Source organism: Amblyomma americanum, chromosome 8, assembly GCF_052857255.1.
Source record: "Amblyomma americanum isolate KBUSLIRL-KWMA chromosome 8, ASM5285725v1, whole genome shotgun sequence".
Classification (NCBI taxonomy): domain Eukaryota; kingdom Metazoa; phylum Arthropoda; class Arachnida; order Ixodida; family Ixodidae; genus Amblyomma; species Amblyomma americanum.
Window position 1 is genome coordinate 52602873 of NC_135504.1, and position 16018 is coordinate 52618890.

Consider the following 16018-nt stretch of genomic DNA (forward strand, 5'->3'; position numbering starts at 1 on the left):
CGGCTGAAAATTCATGTGCCTTCATGAATTGACACATCCATCTGTTGCTCACATGACACCACTCACAGGGCATGCCCTGCTCTCATGCAAGCCTCAGTTCTTTATGCTTAGTTGTTATTGCAGAAACAGCGTGACCACGGTCTCTTTCTTCTGGTCGTAAGTTTTTTTTTATGGATGCTGCCCGTTCCTTTGAAACAACAGATGGTTCCGACTTGGCAGTTTGAAGTGTCATTTGTGCTTCCAGTCTTGCACATACAGCAAAAGCTGGTTAGTTCAACCCCCCATTAATTTGGAAATCTGGATAATTTTAACTCCCAGCTCAGTCCAGGCCACCGCCCATGCAAGTCTATGGTGTCTGGCGTTTGTTAATTCGGACGCTACAGCTCTCACACCGGTTAATTCGAATGGACTTTTGAAGGAAAACCACATCTAGGAATGACGAGCATGGCCAGCGGTTATTGGAATAGCCCTGCTCAAACCTGAATTGCATGCAGCATGCGGTAGAATCTCGGTGATACGAACCCGTTTGATACGAATATCGTGATGATACGAATTCGCGAAATTCCTCAGCCAGCCAGAGGGCACTCTGTATGATGTGTGGAAATCCGGATGTTCAGAACTCTCTCCCTCGCCTCTACGGATGATACAAACGCGTGAGTCACGACCGCACCCTTGAGCACTAAGCGCTGCCCGCATATTGCCGACGTCACAATCACTAATCGAGCGGTACGCACCGCGCGCAGTGAATGGCGGTGCGTGGCCCGCACATCGCCTAAGTCTCGATCGGTAATCACGTGGCCCGCACATCGCCCAAGTCATGATCGGTAATCGCGCGGCCGGCACATCGCCAAGGTCGCGACCGCTAATTGCGCGGTACGCACCGTGCGCATTGAGCGGCAGTGCACTGCCCGCACATCTCCAAAGTCTCGATAGGTAATCACGTGGCCCGTACATCGCCAAAGTCGCGATCGGTAATCGCGCGGCCCGCACATCGCCAAAGTCGTGATGGTAATCGCGCGGCCCGCACATCGCCAAAGTTGTGATCGCTAATCACGCGGTATGCACCGTACGCATTGAGTGGCGGTGCACCGCCCACATGCCACCAAAGTCTCGCACGGCCCGTACATTGCCAAAGTTGCGATCGCTAATCGCGCGGCCTGCACATCGCCTAAGTTGCGATCACTAATTGCGCAGTATTCACCGCAAGTAGCGAGCTGTGGCCACACAGCAGTGAATAAGTCCCATCAGCCGTAAACGGATCTGTGTGGACGCATTTTTCATGCTTCTGCATACGAATTTTGTTCATTTGGATGATACAAAATTTCAGATTGTACGAATTTTTTCCCGACCCCATGAGATTCATATCACCAAGATTCTACTGTAGTCACTCACTCTCCTCATACTTACACGCAAAGGCAGGCATGACAAAAAGCAAACGGGCCAGTCTTCAAGAATTGTCCACCCGCGTAGTCTCGGTTTGGCTTTTCTGAGCCCCACACCAGGCTGCAGCGGCTTCAGCTGTTGGCTGCATATCTGGCAGGCAACTGAGCCATGCTGCATGCCGTTTCGGATGCTGATTGGTGCCTTTGCTTGTTTCCCCTGCATCCATCCATGTGATTCCTCTACTCTTCCACTGTGCTGAAACTGAGCGCACGTCATGTGTAGTGTGCTGTTTGTACTGTGAAGATGTACAGCCATGCATTCAATCCAGATGGCCATGAGTGAAGCCTGCTGACAGGCAATGCAGCTGCACCGCTACCACATCAAATCGTGACAGACACCGGGGAGGTTCTTGCCATTTTGAAGCAGCTCTGCCCGACAGTATGCTCACGATAAAGCTTTAATGGAAATGTGAAAAATAGTCATGGGCATGCTGTTGTTGTCTCAAAAGCAGGCAACCATTGCCCAACCTTTCACGAAGTAAATTTACCGCAATGCAGGCAGCATGTTTTTTTTTTCGGGGTCAGTAGGGTAATTCGAACATTTTTTCCAGCCCCTTGAAATTCAAATTAATAAGGTTTTACTGTATAATGCTTTCAGCCTATTGGTTCGCATCTCATATGTCAAGTGATAATTGATTACCTTGAATATTCACTTCTCTGAAACAGTTTCTACCAGTGGTGCTCATCATGGCCTCAACATAACCATTGCTAGTGCGCAGTGTATAAAATGGTGGCTCAAAAAGGATGAAGGAAAAAAAAGACAAAAGATGGGGGGGGAATCGAAAAGGAGAAAACCACCAGGCGTGGAAGTCCAGACACCAGTGATTACGCTCGTGGCTCGGTTGACCATTTCGGCTCCAAGGAAATATTTTTTTAGGTGCATCTTGTTGTGACTGGAATCGTGAGTGTCAACGCCTCTTGTTCAGAATTTCATGCTTGGTGGCCACTGACACCACTTATTGATGCGGTAGCAAGGCAGAGAGAGATGCAGTTTGGGCCGTGCACTCCTTTTGCATGCAACAAAAAGTGTGTTTCACTTTTGGAGTTAGATGGACCACTTGTCATTTTTGCCTTTGTTACTTGTTAAGCTTCGTGCTCAGCTGTGGCTTTCCATCGGGACTCAGGTGGAGTCATGGGCGTAGCGGCCGCATTTCAATGGAGGTGAAACGCGAAAGGCGCCCGTGTGCTGCGTGATGTCAGTGCACGTTAAAGGATCACTGCTTAAGTCTCTGATGAAGGGTGACTGCAGGTGCTCTCTTGCAAGGTGCACATTGCTGCAAAGCAACTGCGTGTGCTTAATTCTTGTAAATTGAGTGTCCGTACTTTATACTCAAACTTCTCTTACACAATTTTTGTTTCATTTTGTTTTTATACCTCTCGATGTTCCGTGACATTAAGCCTTCTTCTTCCCCTCCGCTCAGGTGGTGTTCCAGGTGGCGCTGGCAGTGCTCGAGGCCAACCAGGAGCGGTTGATGAGCTGCAAGGACGATGGCGAGGCCATGATGGTGCTGTGCGACTACCTCGAGAATGTGCACAACCCTCAGGCAGCTGTCTGCTCCCGATCCGCATCCGCGACACCCTCCAAGGTGAGGTGCCACTGTCATTTGAAAGTCCACATTGGTGGCATTCCACTTGTTGAGCGAGAGGTGGCGTTCTGCTGGTGCTTTCTTTCTTTTTTTTTTTACAGCGAAAGTTGTTATAGCGTTGGCTTAGTCATGTAGCCATGCATTCTACCATGGAATCTACAGTGTCAGCTATAAGACCTTAATTGCTTACCATATTAATTTTAATTCAACTCAGTTAATTTATTTGAATGTAAGTAATTCAATTCAGTTTCATTCCATGTAGCTGCCACTTTCTAAAAGCAGTTAGCAGGTGAAAAAATTGGCGGTGGTTTAGCTCTGGTTAAACCTTGAGTGACGCGATGGCTACAGCTGGCCGAGTGGAACTTGCTCAGTTGAATTGCAGAGTCAGTCTTTCGCCGCTCTGTTTCGCTGGGCATTCCTTCTTAATCTTCGTCCCACTTGACACAGCGCATGCACACAGCTGTTGCAGCTCATTTTTGCTGGCACGCCGCGCCGCCGGCAGCAGCAGCTGCTCCGCACCACGTGGCTCGTCACATGACCAATCACGTGCCGCTGCCATGCTGAAGGCTTAAAATGCTACCGTAATGTAGCTATCACTACAAAAGCGGAGAGAGAGGAAATCACCCCCTCCAAGTTTAGGGGAGATGAGGGAGAGGAAAAGTGTGAGAGGGAAGACGGGGAGGATGGGAGGGGGCGGGTGACCACATCAGATTTCGCTGATTTGCATTAGCATGTCTAGGCTTTCTCTTATGGCTGATGATGTACCGTATTTGCACGATTGCAATAAGTTGACTCCCTCATATTGCATGTCAGAAAAAAAATGTGATCATGCTCATGCTCATATTCCAAAATTATAAATAAAACCGCTCTCATCATATACAAATCAAACGTAACTACATGAAATACAACGTAAATAGTAAAACGAAATGTGCTAGCAAACGCTGTTGTCCTGGATCTCTGAGACAAAGTCTCGCAATCGGAACTGAATTCTGGCTACTGCTGCTCTAAAAAAAAAAAGGCAGCATAAGAACTGACAAAAGTGCTCAGTGTAGTTGGGCCTTTGAGGAGTGCACGGCAAAATGGATGGCATGATCGACAACCGGCGAACCACATCCAGTCAGTTCCATTTTTCATGTTGCCTCCTCGTGTTAAAAAAATGAAGAAAAAAAAACAGCTGAAACCAAAGAGATGGTGTTATAGAAGCAAACTAGATGGCGCAGCCTGTCCAAAAGTGCCATGGGAATTTTTAACAGCAGGCTCAATACACCTGTTATATATGTGACCGATGGCCTATGGCATGGTAAGGAAAGAGCTCTTTGCACTAAGCTGGTAAGCTTAGCTCTACAAACTTTTTTGGCGAGTCTTTTCTCTGCATTTTTCGCTGGCATGAAATGACTGTGTGTGCTGAAATCTGAGGGGACAACTACACGGCTTGAATGCAGTACAAGCAAACGATCAGAGCGCTAAAGTTGTGACGAATGACACAGACAGGACAGAGCACAAACACTCAGTTTTATGCATGATTCTGTGTCAGGCATCTAATTTTTTAATCCCCTCCTCTGTTGCAAAAAAACAAAAAAATCTAAGAAAACCCTTGTGCATTCATGAATAAAATCATTTAATTTGCACTGTGTTTCATATTCATTTGTCATTCATCGCAGCTATAGTATGCTACAATAGTCTCCTTGTGACTTTCTAACCAATGCTAACCAGACCACGTTCCTGCATTGTAAAGAGCCCAGTTGATCAAAAACTGTGCATTCTGGTCTTTCTCTCAAATATGCTAGCTACCGATTTGCTTCTTTGGTTGTCTGTCTCTCTCAACCATGTGGTGGCTTCCCTGCAGGTGACTGTGGACATTTCAACACTGGTCTACGAGTCGTACAGCAAGTACGGCTTCCTCACTTCCAGCATGATTGAGAAGCTCCGCCTCAAGCACAGGCTTAGCGTGGTGCAGGCAAGTCTACAAATGTTTTTTTTTTTCTTCCGGCACGTTGCTAATTCTGTGTGCGGTTGAAAGCACACCACATGCGTCAGCGCCGCACATGTCTCCCTGGAGCATAGAAAAACATGGCTGGCAGACCAGGGACAGAAAGGCGCATGTGATGTTTCTGCCGGTTCCTGGTTTCACACTTTTTTTTTTGGTGAGGCAAGGCTATTTTTCAGTCATGCAAGATTGCCAACTAGCCCAGATGTCCAGACTATAAGAGATGCCTGTTCTGGTGGAACGTCTAACATAGTCTTAGATACTCGGAATTACTGTTTTTACTAGCAGGGGTGTTCAGTATGTTCTGCTTCGTGGGCTATGACTGTTTTGGTAAGCGATGAAATTAAAAGATGCACATCACTTTTGCATATGTTATACGATATGGTTTGTATATGGTCCCATTGAGACAAGAATAGGAAATCTAAAAGAGTATGTGGAGGAAGTTAGTTACAGTATGGAAATTTACAGCTCGGAGTAACGCTGCACATCCTCTGTCAGATCTAGGACATGTCTGGGACATGTCTTCTGTCGAAGTGCACTCGTGCTGATGAGGTGACTAGTTTGGTTGTGTCGGAAACAGTCTTGTGGCAGTGGAAATTAAGTGATGGACTTAACCCTGTAATGATGTGCAGGCATTGAAAATGTTAGATAAATGTTATGAGCTTGCAGGATTTCACTTCTGGTCTCCACATATCAGAAATGCAAGCAAGCAGGAGATTGGTAAGGGCAAAAAGATGATTGTGGCATAATTGAATCGAGCAAATTTTTATGGTTTGCTGAGTGTCTGAAGATGATAAAACTAAGGGCAAATACAACGGCGCCTGCAGTAAATCAATATCAGATATCAAAACTGCTCCATCACTTGTCAGTGCAGCTTTATGAAGCCAGAAATTTGTCTTTTGTGTCTTTAGGGTTAGCTTCGTGCACGAATTTGTCTTCTTAGCAGGCGCGCCTGCATCTCTGTCAGTCAACAATTAGAACTTGCCTCGGTAAATATGTTGCAAAAGTCCATTTGCATAACTGTGTTTACAATTTATGTATTATAGCCATGTGAACAGAAATGAGTTATTCATATTTTTGCACTTTTTCTCTTAGGTGATATGCAAAAGCATTACAGGGTTAATTTGAGCCTGGTAAATTAACATGAACTTTTGCCTGCCGTTAGTCTGGGCTTTTAGGCTTTCAGTGGATGTGACGGATGTTATTTGTGCCGAGCACTGTACCCAACGTCTGTGTGTGTGCGTGTGCAGGGCCTGCAAGACACCAGTGTGAAGAACGTGCTGCGCAGCCTGAGCCTGGACCCCCGCATCTCGGCTCTGCTCACGTCAGAGGAGCTCAGTGACCTGGTCGCACTTATCAGGGTAGGCCTTGCATGTCGGGCGCCTTGAGTTGGCTGTCAATAACTCCAGCTCGCAGAGGGCTGAGAATGTGTTTGAAGTGTGCAGAGTTTGAACTAACGGGAGCCTTTTTTAAGGCACTTGATGCTGATGGGGCCAGAGCATCGGTTCAAATTTCAAGTCAAGGGGCACAATAGGTCTTAGAATGAAAATTTTATTACTGAGGTCACAATTGTGAAACTTCAGGAAACGCATTTTTTTGTGCTGATATTTAACGTGCCATGTGATTTCATGTAACAAGTCTTCGTGCACTTATATAATATGTTGTGCAAGTTTTGTGTTGTGCGGTTGTAAGAAATGTGGCTGCAGGGAACCTGCTGATATGAATGCCATTGGCTTCTCTTGACATGAATGAGTTAAATAAGGGTAAAATTATCATCCTGTTTATTGTAGGACTTGAGTTGTAGTAGGATTTTTGAACTTGTCGCTCCACTTTGCAACTTTCTTTATTATGCAAGATTAACCTCTATGTGAAACATTTGGAGACATGCTCACAGTGAACGTTTTATTTTCATGCACAAAATCTTGAAAAATAAAGTGAAAAAAAAAAAACATTTGACAATTCTTTTCACCCAGAGTTGCTCTTGGGAGAAAATGCACTGCCAGATTTGGAAAATTTTAGTGCCTTCAGCACTGCAAACAGGCATTTTAATCTCATGTTTGGTGCATGATAGGCTTAGCTGCATAAATGCTATAAATCCCAACACAGTACAACACAACACTAAAATAAGCTTGCCGCAGGTGTTTTTTGCATGTATGATGCAATGTACGGACAAACACCAGAGGCAAGCAATCCATAAACATAGGCTACTTCTTTTGATATGAAGTATTTTATATAAACTCGCTTATTGGTCGATATGTCATGTAGGTCAACCATAAACCTCGGAACTGCAAAAAGAAAAAAGTTGGCTTATCACATCGGCCAATCAGTGGAAGCTCCTAGCCGCCAACATACTTGCACAATGCACCGCATTCCAAAGCTGCAGTGGCACCGTGACAAACTTGTCACTGAAAAGGCATGCTGGGTGCTTTCTCTATGCTCCGTTTCATACATCAGCTGCAGTGCTGTCAAAGCTGATGCGCTTTTGTGCGCTGCCTACATCCGCCATCAAAAAGTAATGCATCCCTTGTGCTGAGCGAAAAATAATAAATGCTTTGCCTGCAGGCTTATTGCGTGATACATTCATCACGAGTTTGATTAAACGCGCTCTCATTGCTGGTGACAAGCTGTCTCTTTGTTGTGCCTTAGACCACTCTACCACAATACAAGCATGGAATAGCGCGCCTGCATTTATTTTGTCATGTGGACTTCTTCCGTACCTTTCACAGTGTTGCACCTGATGTATGAAATGGAGTACAGTAATATCTGATGCACGTTTAAGTGACATTGAAATCGTGTGCTGTTGCTCAATGTTTTGACCCTTCCGCGCCTAAGATTATTGCCCGCATAAATGCCGCTGAGAACACCTGCCCACGTTTAGGAGGCATGACTGGTTGTGCAGCTCAGTGACTGAGGGAAGTTTTGTCTTTATGGCAGTGCCTCTAAAGTGTGCGGTTGATGTGAGGAGGTGCAGTGGGTCTTCTTTCTGATCCTCATATTAGCTGTTTGCTTGCCTCTCTTCAAAAGCGAGGGAAACATTTTCACAGTAAATGTGGCAGCAACAGCCATAGTTTGTGAGGGCTTGAGGGCTGCCAGAATTCAGGACTTCCCACCACAGCTTCATTGGCGTTGTTTCCGCTTCCTTTTCGGAGCATGTAGCCAGTTTTGCGCCTTTCCGCGGCTGAGTTTTCCGTATGGGTCAACCCTCAAGTTTGGAGACCGCGAACAGTACACAGACCTCGTCTTGATTGACTTCTGGAACCGATTGCAAGCATCATCATCCAGATGTACGAAGTGGTGTTTGTAAAGATTACTCCTTCTTGCCTGCTCGTATCCTGCACGTATCCTGTTCATAGCCTGCTCGTATCCTGTTCGTAGCCTGCTCGTTTGGCTGCTTGTAGTAGTATACGCTCAGTGTACAATCAAACCGGGTCTTGATTTCACCCAGTACAGAGTTTATAGCAGACACCAGGTCCAGTTGCCATCGTCTTGCATTCCAGCATGGGTAGGGAGCCGTCATCTTATGAAACGAACCAAATTCAGCCATAGCACTGCCTCTAGTTATTATTGAAGTGTGCCTCGTTTCTCAAAGGGAAATTTTCTATGCCAGAGGGTAACTGCAGCACGTTTGTGTGTGGCAGTAGCAAATGTGCTTCCTGTTGGCAGACAGTTTTACAAGATGTCCTCACTGGTGCAGTGTGTGTGATGAACTTGTTTTGAGAGAGATATCGCATGAACAAGTGGAAGCTCACGGAGTTACCCTCTCCGTCGACTGCCTGCAGGAGCAGCAACTGAGCCAGCACAGCTGGGGTACGGGGCCTCCGGGTGTGGCACCTCCGAACATTGACAGTGGGGCCCCCTACGGCGAGCAGCTGTTCCACCTGGACATGGACCAGTTCCTCAGTTTCCTAGGGGCCATGGGTGAGTCCTTGAGAGAGAACGGGCAAGGGGCGTATGAAGTACTGTGGATCTTGGAAGGTTTTCAGTGCAGACAGGCAATTTAGTGGGCCAGTCGAGCCGGGACAAGGACAGGTATAGAAGGCGCATTTTTTGGGATGCCCGTTCTTTTATTCTTGGAATCGTTCACATCGTGGAAGACTTTGGAGTAACAAGGAAATCGACCATGACAAATTGATTGGCCATCATATCTTTATAAAGATAGTGTCAGAATGCTAAGTTGCAAAGTAAAAAAAAACAGTAATAAATGCGAGTCTTTTGAAAATAAAGAGGAAAAAATGGTTTTCAAGAGAACTTCTCGGCCTAGTTGCCGTGGTTTGCTCAATAGCAACTTAAGTGGAATGAAGCACACCAGTGTGTTGTCATTCAAGGTGTGCCCGAGTCTATAAGCGAAAGAGTTTTTTTGTGCGTAGTTACAGTTCACGCCAGAACAGAAAAATTTAAAATGCATATCTTGCAGAGTTTGATTCAATTTAGCAAAACACATGACAGTCAGGCTAGAGGCAGAGAGGAGGTACATTTCTTTTCTTTATCATTGACCTCTACTCTCATATTTTCATCCTTCTGGTGTCTTTGTGCACCATTTATCTTTATACTCCATTTCATACATCAGGTGCAGTTCATACATCAGGTGCAAATTATCACATTATTTGCTATCTACCAAGCAGATTGGATACCATTTGAGACCAAAGGATCAAGCGTCATTGGGTCAGAGTTTTTATGGAGGAGATCTTATGATTAAGGACTGATGTGAGCTATCTTCTGTCAGCAGTAACCAATAGAAACATTTGGGTGATCAAGCAGCAGCAAAATAAATAAATGAGCACAGGTTCTTTTTAAGCAGGATTAGACATACAAAGAAAAGGCAGGAAAGTCTTGTTATGCTACAGAAAAATGACTGACATGATACGAAATGGGAGATATCTTCCTGTTTGCACATCATCACCCATCTAGGTACCTTGCACTCCAACATGTAGATCATGTTCACAGCATTGTCAGAGATCAAGATGTTGATGTCCTTTTCTTTTTGACATAGGGCCGTGGAGTCAAGGGGAGCATCCGCGTCGTCTGGGTGTGCGCCTCTTCCGGATGGCCGATGCCGACTGCGACGGCTGGGTGAGCCTGGCTGACTTCTGCCGCATCCTGGCCATGTCCTCGCGTGGTGACATGGACGACCGGCTGCGGCTGCTGTATGGCGCTCATCTGGTGGTCTGCCAGCCGGGCGACGTCGAGGACACACAGCGGGACTCTGCGGATGATACTCCCGAGCAAGGTCAGCATGGCATCATTGGGCTTGAAATGTCTTGTCCTTTGTGTTGATAGAAGTTGGTGCAGTTGAGTAGTGGTTGCAACGAGTAGCTTTTCTTTCATAATGGCTGAGTGTCCAGGTCAAGGCCTCAGTTGTGACGAATGTTAGCTTAGCAAGAGTGCCAGCAACTTGACAGTCACAATGATGGCCACTACGACATTCGCAACGACATTCGCAACGACAGTCGCAATGACATTCGCAACGACAGTCGCAACGACAGTCGCAACGACAGTCGCAACGACAGTCGCAACGACAGTCGCAACGACAGTCGCAACGACAGTCGCAGCGGCTGCCACAGTGACAATTGGTTTTGTACATAGTGTTGGACAAATTTCCTCCAGTACGAAACTTGGTTAAAGCAAACATTCGGGCACCACAGCTAGGGTTAAATCCACAAAAGTGCAACTGTGCAAATGTGCAAGAGAAATGAAATAACTCTCTAGACTTTCTGCCCCCACTGGGAGTGTAAAAGTGACAGTGATGACTGCTGGTGTTTTGCAGTGATTTGCAGTAAAGTTGCACTATGTTGTGTCTGGAGAAGTGCAGCTTTTCATGCTTATTATAGTCGGCTTATTCTCATGTTTGAAACGTTTGCCTTTTGAGCACCAGAGACCTTGAAGATGTTCCCTCCATTGCTATTGTGCACGTGTTTTGTTGAATTGAATAGTTGAGCAAAAGATCGGCAGAGAGAGTTTGGCACTGTCAGAATCGATGCAAAGGTGAACACTTTAGGGCTAACGTGGTCGAATAAAATTATCTTTAGCAGTTCACACTTACAAGAAGGCCGAACTGAATGCATGAGCATAGCTGGCCTATTGGTTCCTCTACCCATCAGCGCCATTTTTATCAGAGAGTAACCGATCGTTACAACGAGGGGGGGGAATTATCGGTTATTGGTGCGGTTTAGCTGGCATGAAAACAAACGCCTTCATATTGATGCTGACTGTATGCTAGCCCTGTATCATTGCTGGGCCTTTTCAGGCACAGATGGATAATGTTTGTTGCAACTGGAATGTGATCATTTCTGCGTTAAGGTGTATTTCATGACGGCATAAGCATTCCATTATGAATGCACTTGTTTCTTTTCTTAAAAAGCGTGACGTTTATGAAAAATCAGTGAGGTGCTCTCTTTATTCAGGGTAATATACAGTAGAATGTCGTTATTTGGAGCTCGCTTAATTTGCTTCAAGTTCGAATTGTCGACAGTCGACCGTATTAGTGAAAATTTGTATTTTTACAGCCAAAACTGTGGTTGCATTCAACATGCAAGTAAATGTGGCATCACAAGAAATAAAGGCCCAAACAGTTAGGCTTGTTTGGGCGTAATGGGATTCATGTTACCGACACTGTTTGTAACCTCGTCGCTGTCCCCACCGCAGACAGCACAGAAGTCGCCACAGAGGCCGAGGAATACTTCAGCTCCCTAGAGGAGGCCACTTCCGTCGATCAGGTCCTGTCATCCGCCAGCAGTGGGGCACAGGGGTCGCAGCAGCAGCAACTTCAGCATCGCATGGAGCTTCTCGACGCAGTCCTTCAGCGGGTTCGGGACTGTGACTCCATCTTCGGTACAGCCTCGCTCAGCAGCAGTTGTAAGGGTGCCACCTTTAGGTTCTTGATTTCTGCTGTCGTATTCGCCTGATTCTAACACCCATCGCTTGAGTAGATGAAGCGCACAAAAAAGCACACAGGAAAAGAAACATGAGACAGGCCCAACCAACCAACCAACTTGACCAAGAACGTGTTCTAAGACCCATGCTACTGCCATGTGCATCTTGTTCTTGGCACCGAAAAAAAGGGAAGACTATGGTTAAGCAAGTTCACCGTTGTTCACTGAACCCGGCATGCAAATTCTAGGGACTTTGGTTATTCCGGAAAAGAGTGGTGCCTACCGTTGTTCACTGAACTTGGCATGCAAATTCTAGGGACTTTGGTTATTCCAGAAAAGAGTGGTGCCTGTGTTAGGACTGAGGGGGGAGGCTGTTAACTCGTAATATTGCTTGCAGAGTTGCCATTTAAGACCTCGACAAGGAGGCATGTTTCATGTCACGGGATTTGCCTGCTTAAAAACTGATGAAACCTGAACATAAACTCCTCGTTTTTTATGAATAATTTTCTGTCCAGAAAAAATAAATTCTCCGCCAACACTGCCTCAGTGTTCGACTTAAAAGCGTTAGCTGCGGGAGCTTTAAGTGTTTACATCGATGTGTTCAGCAAACGTGGATAAGACCAAATAAATTCCAACATCCGTGGATGTTTCCTCTCCAGAAACATATTCTTTCTAAGACACAAGCAGCGCCATCTACCTCATGGGTTTTGCAGTAATATTGCGATTTATAGCCACCTTCACTATATCCCGTATATTACCTCATTATATCAGTTAATAAATTTTATAAATATGTGCATCACAACATGACGAATTGTTTTGACAACATCCGCAAGCGCTTGCGAAAAATGGTTCGGCTGTAATCGTCATCTGAAGTTCCTCGGAATGCACTGTTTGGTGGCTGGAAGGTCGTCGTTGCGAATCCCACACACATTTTGGGCTTCGTCTCAATTAGTAATTTTATCCTCAGGAACGTGCCAAGTCATCTGGCACCCCTTTGAACATACTACGTCAAATGGGTGGCCCCCAAATTTTATGCAAATGGTGGTCCCGGGGTCATCCGGCTTCAATGGCTGCTATCCTGGCACATATATAACGGATTGAAAGTAGTATATGTATAAATTGAGGCGCTATGCGCCCAATGTTGCTGTGTGATATAGTGGGGTCACGTGGTTACTGTTTTGGTCAATTTGACCTTCATTGCAGACAGACACGTCCTTGACAAATGTAAGTAGTTAGAGCTAACGCTCTTAAAATTCATTTCTATTTAGCTATTGCCTGGCCCTGTCCTATGGTGCCCGTTCATGTGTTTGTGCAAGTTGGGAGTGTCGGTGTGATTTATTTCGAGTTGCGGAGTCAAGCAGCTGGAAGGACAGAGCAGCCATGTCAGGCAGTCGTACTAGGGTGCAGAGCAAAGGGCACTTAGTGCATGTCCACCGCAAGAGTTATAACTGACGTACTATTACTCATGTCATTCAGTGCCATTGAACAGGCATGATTGTGTCTTCGTTGAATCCAATTTTGATGCTTTGAGCATACCTCTTGCCGATTTAAATCATGATTACAGCTAACTATGAACAAAAATTCAGTAATGATGTCAAGTATTTTGTTACTGTCTATGTTCCTGAGATCAGTGCCACAGTGTGTTGGTGTGAGTATTCTGTTATGTCCTCTGTTTGGAAGACTTGGCTGTGATGGTCACCTGTAATATTTTTTTTTCTTTTGCCGTTAGACGGAAGCAGCGGGGACCCTTCCCGGTCTTCAAGCAAGCCGTCGGACATGACTCTTCCAGACATGAACCAGGTATGGCGTTGTGTCATGGTGTAGAAAGAGTGCAGTTGCAAGCTGTTCTCCTCGGATGCTTCATGGCACGCTGCAGTGAAAGGTATCCCATCGGCATTTGCCTGTGCCAAGAGGAAGATATGCAAGGGGCACTGCTGTGTATATTGTACCTTTTGTGTTGTTTGTTGGTATATGAGTGTGTGGCTGCTCCATGTGCATAAAAAAGAGAGGCAAAGCTTTCGTCTCGCAATTTTTATCCTCTTTGTGGTACATTCTGACTGTCCTTTGTTTGTGCAGGAGCAGTTTGTCCAGATGTGGCAGAGTGTGTACAACCTCTTTGTGGGCCACCCAGAAGAGCAGGACTTCTACCATGCCCTTGCATGCACAGGTATTCTCTCACATGCCACTGCAGTGCACACCTCATTTATTTTCGGTTCGCAGTGCAGCTCAAAGCTCCATATGAGCCTCTGGTTGATCAGTTTTTTTCGGATTCTGAAAAAAATGAATTCTACTGAGAGAAGTTGCTGCAGTGCAATTTCGCTGATATGAATCTCTTGAGGTCACGAAAAATATTCATTCGTAATTCATGGGAAATGCTTTCACACAGGTCTCTTCACGGCTGATGGAATTCTTTACGGCTGCACCGTGCCGCTCACTAATTGCACTACCTACCCCATGACGCGATTGCGACATTGGTGATGAACAGGCCGTGGGCCACTGCTCAATCATAGCATTGGCAACGTACAGGCCATGGGGCAATGCTCGCTCAACATTGGTGATGTACGGGCCATGGACCACTGCTCACTCATAACATTGGTGATGTACGGGCCGTGGGCCACTACTCCCTCAACATTCGTGATGTACGGGCCGTGGGCCACTGCTCACTCAACATTGGTGATGTACTGGCCGTGGGCCACTGCTCACTCAACATTGGTGATGTACTGGCCGTGGGCCACTGCTCGCTCAACATTGGTGATCTACGGGTCGTGAGCCACTGCTCACTCATAACATTGGTGATGTACTGGCTGTGGGGCACTGCTCACTCATTACATTGGTGATGTACAGGCCGTGCACTACTGTTCACTTATGACGTGGTCATGTGCGGGCTGCCTGCCACCAGTCACTTGTGGCTTTGATGATATACAGGCTGTGCACCACCACTCGCTGCTGGTGGTGCGAACCACACCCCAGGGACATTTAGGGGCGGACGGCGCATGGGAGACAAGGGACCAATGTGCAGCCGCACACCTTACACAGCTGTCTTGAAGACAACGCCATAAGAGGGGGTTGCATGACAGAAGCTTAATGGAGCTGTTTTCAAGAGTTAATGCGGATGTGCATGGCAATGCCAGAGCTGTACAGCGGACAAAGCACAAGCATGAACGGTGAAACTACTACAGTGACACCGTCTGCTGCGCTTGTGTGCCTGTATACTCCGTTTCGTACATGGCAGGCAATGCAGTGGAGGCTTTCTGGAAAAGCAGCGCTGAACAGACGAGGACAGAGACGAGGCGACAAGGACGGGCGTAGTGCGGGAGTAGTGCATCCGAGGAACCGTATTATTCCACCACGTATCATTCGCTCTTCTCGAAGCCTCGGTTAGTGTTTGAGCGAAAACAAGGAGCAGTATAAAACGAATGCTGACACTGAAAATAGCGGTCCAAGCTGTGAGCCACACAGTGTTCGAGCCATCTCGCTGTAATTTTTTAGGTGCGGGTGGAGCAAGAGCGATTCTGCCTACCATCTGCGTATCATACCACCACATGTAATTCTTACCTCTTGAAAGTCTCAGTGAGTCGCAGGATGAAAGTGTGGCAAGAGTTAAGAGGAAATACAGGAGTTTACCAGTCATGGTACTTAAGACTTGTCACAATAAAAATTGCCTGTGTTCACGTTGGTTGTATGGTGACCTACTTTTTGGGTGCGGACTCAGCCTGTGTGAACTGCATTGGCAGCGTTGCCTGCTATGTATGAAACGGAGAAAGTATTTCTACCGTTGCGTTGTTTTTACGCTGGTTTTATTTATTGTTTTTTCACTTCCTCCTCTGTGTGAACAGGAACGGAGCTGCTTCAGATGGGGGAGCTGAACCATGAGGCAAAGCCAAAACAACAAAATGACTCACTGCGTCAGCAGTCGGCAGGGGACGGAGCACAGCAGACGGTGAGACTGGTCGTGCCTCAAGTCTTTGCCAAAAGCAACTTTTCGGCATGTTCGGTTCTTTTGGGGGTACCATAAGGGCTCTACTGTACAGCTGAAAACCACACCCCCGTTGCCGGTTTACTTTAGGCAAAGGTAGTGCCATTGAAGCTGCTGTTTGCCTGAGTGTCTGGCTTGTATTTTTTTCTTAGCGATGG

General features: G+C 46.3%; 1 protein-coding gene across 2 annotated transcripts in view; it reads left to right on the plus strand.

Moving 5' to 3' along the window:
* The window catches only part of Tbc1d8-9 (TBC1 domain family member 8/9), a 91457-nt gene that overhangs the window by 66681 nt on the left and 8758 nt on the right, over positions 1–16018 (plus strand). The window contains exons 20-28 of one of the 2 annotated variants that reach the window (XM_077634775.1): positions 2864–3028; positions 4875–4985; positions 6266–6376; positions 8795–8933; positions 10006–10242; positions 11658–11867; positions 13614–13684; positions 13961–14051; positions 15721–15824. In XM_077634775.1, coding sequence (XP_077490901.1) covers positions 2864–3028; positions 4875–4985; positions 6266–6376; positions 8795–8933; positions 10006–10242; positions 11658–11867; positions 13614–13684; positions 13961–14051; positions 15721–15824 — 1239 coding nt within the window. Of the gene's footprint in view, positions 1–2863; positions 3029–4874; positions 4986–6265; positions 6377–8794; positions 8934–10005; positions 10243–11657; positions 12157–12223; positions 12400–13613; positions 13685–13960; positions 14052–15720; positions 15825–16018 lie in introns of those variants that run through there. The other variant, XR_013308021.1, reaches the window with a different exon arrangement.